The 7,239-nt window shown below is 38.7% G+C and overlaps 1 protein-coding gene across 1 annotated transcript; it reads left to right on the top strand.

Moving 5' to 3' along the window:
* Nucleotides 1-525: 525 nt before the first annotated feature.
* osr1 (odd-skipped related transcription factor 1) lies at nucleotides 526-6,658 on the top strand. Its single transcript, XM_056471265.1, has 3 exons — nucleotides 526-794; nucleotides 4,537-5,217; nucleotides 5,849-6,658. Exons 2-3 carry the CDS (start codon nucleotides 4,556-4,558, stop codon nucleotides 5,979-5,981), a joined length of 795 nt encoding a protein of 264 aa, XP_056327240.1. The 5' UTR covers nucleotides 526-794; nucleotides 4,537-4,555; the 3' UTR covers nucleotides 5,982-6,658.
* The last annotated feature ends 581 nt before the right edge of the window (nucleotides 6,659-7,239 follow it).

Here is a 7,239-nt window from a genome sequence, read left to right as displayed (position 1 = left end):
CCGCCCCCCTCGCACAGAAGCTCGTTTTAAACAAAAATTCTCCGACTTTCTGCTTCATGTTGCAGATTTAAAGTAATGAGATTATTTTAATCCAATGCTTTCTATTATTTGCTATTGTAATTCTTTTAAACTAATGTGTCATACAACAGCATAAATAATAATAATAACAATAGTGTATAAAAGGTACATAACCCCATTATTTAATGCTAAATATAATTTAGTGCAAAATGCGATTAACATTATTATTATTATTATTATTATTATTATTATTATTATATTATTATTATTGACCTTCTTTATACATTTTTAATCAGCGTGCAAAGTAGACGATCTGCAAATTTTAATGCCATTTGAAAGGTTTTAAAAGTTGCAGTGGAGCTCAGTGGTCTGACATGCAGGCTGTGTTGGGTCCTCTAGCGTCGAGCGCTGCTGTACCAGTGGAGGAAACTTCACTTCAGCATGCTGGGGGTTTGCCTGTGTGACGTCGCGGGTTGGGTTACAATAAAGAGGCGGTTTGACTTTGGGACCACAAGACAGAGCTAGAGTAGAGAGTGAGAGAGAGAGAGAAAGAGAGTTTCTACCCCGAGTAACCAAATACTCACAGCGCACAACCGCTGGACCACAGCTGTGCGAACTTCAGGGTTTTCCCGTGTCTCTGTTGCGAGAACATGCTGAGGAAGACGAACATTTCTCCGATCCGCTGAAGAGTTTTGCACTGAATTTTGAAACGCCGCGGGAAGACTAAGTGACTGTAAATCCTCTTATTTTGGATCGTTTCGCTTCTCCAAGAACTGGTAAATATTTAATGGCTTTTTATTGAATATTTTTTGACAAGCTTTCACTTTTAATGTAAGACATATCTGTGTATTTCCTGCAGTAGGCGTGAACAACAAAAGTGCAACGTTAAAGTTAAGAATGAATACGTTAGGCGAGAAATTGCTTCTAAATCATGAGCAGAATTTGTAAAAAAAAAAATATATATATATATATATACATATATGTCGGTAAAAATATTTGCAGCAGTGGTTGAATTAACTCGATTGCGTAAAAGAAAGAAAGTAACTAATGTGCGAATGATAGTCTTGAGGATGTTGAACGGGTCAGTCAACAGGTGGGATGCGGATTCTACAGCTCTTATAATTGGTGTTAACACATAAAAAAATATTTGTTTCAGGAATTAAATAATTTGTTTTCACTTTTTATATGTTTATCAAGCAAACCTAGAATTGGCATATGTGAGATTTTTTTAATGTACGCGGTGGAAAGCAGCAAAGCCGTTTTAATGTCATCCGGTGTTTTTCGTTTTAAAACTTTAACAAATTCGTTCAAACAATTTGTAAATGCACCTCTAAAAAGCTATATATTTTTTTATAAACCATGCGTGGCCCTGCGCTCGGTGATTTCTGAGTCTTGATTCGTGTGTGCTTTGAATGGTCCTCTGCAGTTTTACAGTGATGCTCGTTGTTAAAATTAACAGTTATTCGTTTGTTTCGGTTCTTCTTAACCGCTTTTTGTAAACATTATATGCTTCTCAGATTAAGCAAAATAAAAATAAAACCAAATCCATTCTGTTATTCAAGAAAATGCTAAAATGTAGCGACCTATTTAATATTTGGGAATAATATCAATTAGGGGAACAAAACGTCGTTTCTTTTTAATGTAAGTATATATATATATATATATATATATATATATATATATATATATATATATATATATATATATATATATATATATATATATATATATATAAAGCATGTTTTAAATGTCCAACATTTCTTTTAATATTAGAAACATTTAGCTTAATTTATTAATATGGCAAATAAATTGTTACAATGCCAACTGTCCGAGATTACTATAATCAAAACATTTATTAGTTTTACGTTTATTGTTTTACATTGTTTTACATTTCGAATGTATTTCGATGCTGCATTAAACTAGGGCATTTAAACTTGATATTTGGATTTTTCCCCTAGCTATATGTAAATGTATTTTTCTTATAATAAATTCTAAAGTATATTTGACTATACAAAGTGCATCACTCTAAATCTGACACAATAAGCAGAGCCCACTATTTCTCTCTTTAAAATATCACATTTTCAATACGGTTCCTTAGGAATCACTACACTTTATATCTACTTTATATCAATCTACAAACATAAATTGCTAGGCCTTCTCCACAATACTTAAAAATATTTGTATATTTAGTCAACTGTTTGACGGTGCTTAATGAATGGTGTGTTTCCCTCTCCCCAGGGTTAAGTGATCACATCCTCTCGGGGGGCTGCGCGGAAAAAAAGAAAACATACACTTACTTGATAATCGTTGCACAATTGACCAAAGGCCCGTCGTTAAGGCATGAACCTCGAGACCGTGATTAATTCCTGTAATACACGTCGTGATTTCTCTGATCTCTGCACGCGCGAGAGGCGCACATTCACACCCATCCAAAGATAAAACACTGATGGTCTCGGCGCGCTCATGGTGCTACTGATGAAAGCTGAGCCATCACAGTTATTGATAAAGTTTACAGCTAGACAGAGGCCACAACGAGGGCGCAAACGATAAACGCTTCTCACAAAATATTCTGAAATATCTGCACACTGATGAGTGTTTGGACATTGCAGAAGCATGGAGATATCTTTTTTTTTAATGTGGGATGGCAGACTAGATTTTATATTGATATATTTTTAACGCAAAACTATTTCACAGTGTTTTGAAGGGAACCTGTTAAGATCTATATCCCAAGGTGAATAGGGGTAGCCGACCTTGAACTCAGCAAATTGTGGTGTGATTTTTGAGACTCTTTCACCACCTTGTCTGGGATAGACGTCTTTAGCCCCACAAAACTGATTGTGCCTGGCGTGGGGGACAAAATCTGTGAGATTTATCCAGACACAGTGCGCAAATCCGACTAATTAGCCAACAATGTCCCGGAAAAATGTCCAAGCACTTGTGAAATCCCACAATTCAGAAAGGTATTTTCCCCAAAAACTTTCAAACGGCGTTAGATTCAACGGTTAAGCAGATAGTCGAAGTAACACATTCCCGTCCGGCACTCGTTTTGAAGGTATGTGGACTTCAAAGGGTTAAGGGTACGAGCCTGTTCTCGAGAGCGAGTCCTGATCTCCTCTAATGACCCCCGTAAGTAAAAGTCAATTACTTCTGCGCCATGATCAGAGCGTCCAAATCCCCGGGGGAGCTTTGAGCTTCAGAAAGACTAATTAGGGCTATTTCACTTTTTATTTACCACAGATCAGACTCATTCCGCATCCTGAATGTACTGAAGACAGAAATACACAAATTAAGCGTCATCTAGCTGAACAAAGGTCTAGCGATTTGACTTATTTGATCCTTTATGAAACATGACACATGCATTCTTAAAAATTGAAGTTTTTTTTGAAATTGGTATAGTTCCTTGAAGAACCTTAAACATCCACTGAATTAACATTTAAACTTTACAAAGTGTTTACTTATTGTGAAAAGGTTTATTAGATTTCTAAAGTGTTATACACACAAGAAAATAATTTTAATTTTAGAAATAATAAAAAAGTCCTAAATAACAACTTTAAAATCTTTCCTCCCCATTTAAAAAATCCTTTTGTTTAATAAAAGGGTTCCTTGAATGTTAGAGATTCTTTATGGAACTGTCAATAGCAGAAAATAGTCATTATTTTTAAGAGTGTATGACTACATTTTTTTAAAACTCTTTGACCTCATCCATCATAACTAAAACCATATCTGGCATCCCTTCGGTATCGTTTCGTATTAACAGTAATATAACACAACACATTGTTACATTTCACATGGTACTTATAAAACTGTGTGAAAAAAAAATCCTCCAGACGATATGAGTAACACTGTAAACACACCAAGCCTGTTTGTATGAGTGTGTGTATGCTTGTAGCTCCTGATGAGACAAAGAGGAGTTATTGTGCTTTGTGTCTGTTCTCATCCAACCTGATTAAACAGTTGAGGCAGGTATGTCACCTGCTGTCTTTCGTCTTCATGGCCATAGGCATATTTTCGGCATGCAGAAGACGCCTACGCCAAAGTGTACATGCGCACACACACTCATCTGGCAGGCTTCAGCATTGCTTTTTGCTCACGTTGGAGTGTGCTCTTTCAATATGTCAGACAAGGTGCCTTGCTTGACAAGTGCAGTTTATGTCTTGACGTTAGTGTGTGTGTGTGTTTTTCTTATTCTTTTTAGGGAAGTCCCTTCAGCCTGTAAGAACCTAAAACAAAATGTTTCCAAGTAACGCATAATATAGGGATGTAGAGGAAAATGCAAACATAGTTTGCGTATTCAGATTATTCAAAAAATAGGAGGTTATTAAAAAAATTCAGGTTATCAGCTTATTGAAAAAAATTCTCATTAAGAAAAAATATATAATTTAAGAACTGTCCATAAACAGATTCTTCAGGGAGCCCACAATGATTCTTCTGTTTGATTTCTATAAACTCCCAAACCCAGCTCAGGAATGGTTATTTTTAGGAGTGTACTAATGTTCTCTCTGTTTGTGTTTCCTACAGAATCTTTCTGGAATCAGTCATGGGTAGTAAGACGCTCCCAGCACCTGTGCCTCTTCACCCTTCTTTGCAGCTGGCGAACTATTCCTTCCTTCAGACCTCCAACGGGCTGCATTTGCCTGCTGACCACATGCCCAGCATCTACAGTTTCAGTGCCTTGCATGCCGTCCATCTGCATCAGTGGACTCTGGGTTACCCCCCATTCACTTTGCCACGCTGCACCTTTTCCAAACTGCCTGGCCTGGTGGATGCCCGCTTCCCTCTTCCCTCAATCCCACTGTTCCCCCATCTTGTCCAACCCACCAAGCAGGAATCCTCCGGGCCTGGCTCTGGAGCATCCAGCAAAAGCAAACCCCGTTTTGACTTTGCCAACCTGGCGGCGGCCGCCACACAGGACGACGCCCTGAAGGCAGAAGATCTGAGCACCAACAACGGGCACGTGCGCTCACCCTCGTTAGGCTGCCTGCTGGATGTGGCCAAGCTCTCCTCACCGGAAAGAAAACCCAGCCGTGGACGACTCCCATCCAAGACAAAAAAGGAGTTTGTGTGCAAGTTCTGCGGCCGACACTTCACCAAGTCTTACAACCTGTTGATCCACGAGCGCACGCACACAGATGAGCGGCCATACACTTGTGACATCTGTCATAAGGCCTTCAGGAGGCAGGACCACCTGAGAGACCACAGGTAAGAATGAGATGATCAGATGATTTACAAGCTGATATTGAAATACATTCCTGCTCATACCTGCCTATTAGGGCATACAGTAACGTAAACTCCTGCCCACCCGCTAACTACCTGCAGGTCATGTTCCAATTATGACCTCATCATGCATTACTGCGCAAGGCAATTCCCTCCCATCTTTCCGTTTAGAAAATAACAAATGCATTCAGAGCGCAGCCAATGCAGATAAACAAATTAGCTTTTATTTTTCTCAAACCCCACCTGTTTAGGTGATTTATGACATTTGATAATGAGTGATTTAAATTAGTTGAGACATGCTGAACAGCCTCCGTCAATTCTTCAGTAACAATCTTGGCTTTCTTCCTCACTAGATAATCATCATGCCAGTGATTTAATTAACATTCACAGGCCCGGAGATTTGTCATGACAAGGCATCTGACTATTGCACTAGCTTCAATTTAATATCACCATCACTTCAATAGTTTACATTTTTGGCAGCATACTGAAGCGTAGGATATTTAATCCCAGAAAAGTGCTCAGACGACTTTAAAACTCTGTGTTGTTTAAGTTGTAAACATGCCTACATCCATTAACAAACCACAAATATTCTCGCTCTCTCTTTTGTTCTCTAAAGGTACATCCATTCCAAAGAGAAGCCATTTAAATGCCAAGAGTGCGGAAAGGGTTTCTGTCAGTCCAGAACTCTTGCCGTCCACAAAACATTACACATGCAGGTCAAGGAGCTCAAGCCAGCCAAGATAAAGTGAAGGCATTTGCTTTCATCAGTGGGGACGCTATAAAACCTAGTGACACAAGCCAATAACATTGTCATTCCAAGGCCACAGAGACTCTTGCAAGCGCCGTGGACCTCTGTACGGCTTAACGCACCAAAGATGGATTAGGCCTGACCAAAGAGCTTCCTGAAAAGGCATACTTCCATAGCCTACAGCCATGATGCCTTAAAGTGTGACTGATACAAAGGAATGGAGAACCCGGATAGGAAGTCACTGAGCTCAGCAGAAGCGTGGATTTAAGACAATCAAATTGACTGATTTGTTTGAGGAAAGAACAAATAAGCAAAACCAGCACCGACACCAAAGAGAACAGCTAGAGCGAGATCTGTGATTTTAGTCTGCACTGCTCCATTCCGAATGATTATTTTTGTAAACAGTGATTTTTCTAGATATTGTTGTTGATGAAGGCAGATTCTTCAGACCTATGCAGTTACTGAGAGCCCACCAAAGCTCTCAAACCAAAGTCAAGTCGAGCAGACATTTCTTCTCACCAAAGACACCTTCAATCATGTAATTCCTCCTTTTGTACAGATTCCTTTTTTTTTTGTATAACTGATATTTGGCACTTTAATCTGATTATTGTTTATTTACATGTATCACTGGATTCCTTAAACTTATTTTTGAAAATAAATAGTCGTTTCTGTATCAAACGCATCGTTGTCGTAGTCAATGGCAATCCTAAATAATTCTTCTTAGCATGTTTTAGCGATGCTAGAGTAAAACTGATGGAATGAAGGACATTTGTCTTCACAGACTAATTCAACGTTAAACAATCGGCAGGGATAAACAATGTGCTTCACACTTGACTGAATAGATAATAAATAAGTTTGGTGATGTGAAGGCATTGATTGACTTCACGTTGGCCTGGGGGGCGACATCTGCTGACGTTGATTCGTTCTCTTGGTTTAAAATCTCTCTAGCTTGAAAAAGCCATCAGAGGGCATGAAAATACACGTATTCATATAAAATCAGAGCAAACAGCCACACCTGCAAACTCAATTCAGAGGTTCAATGTGGTGTTTAGAGAGCTAAAAAGACTTGTTCTGGACAGAGAAGGAATTATCAGGAGTGTCAGATACTTAACTCCTCGCATATGCTAACTAAACAAGGTGATGGCTCAGACGGATCTATTTTTAACCTTCAGAATTAGATGCAGAAAGCTTCAAAGAACAAGGTTATGAAAAGGATCATCAGACCCAGTCATTCTTGCAGGCCTAGATGAATTGGCTCA

Source organism: Danio aesculapii, chromosome 13 (genome assembly GCF_903798145.1).
Source record: "Danio aesculapii chromosome 13, fDanAes4.1, whole genome shotgun sequence".
In the NCBI taxonomy this organism is placed as follows: domain Eukaryota; kingdom Metazoa; phylum Chordata; class Actinopteri; order Cypriniformes; family Danionidae; genus Danio; species Danio aesculapii.
The sequence above is the reverse complement of the archived record's forward strand: the minus strand, read 5'-3'. Positions and strand labels throughout refer to the sequence as shown.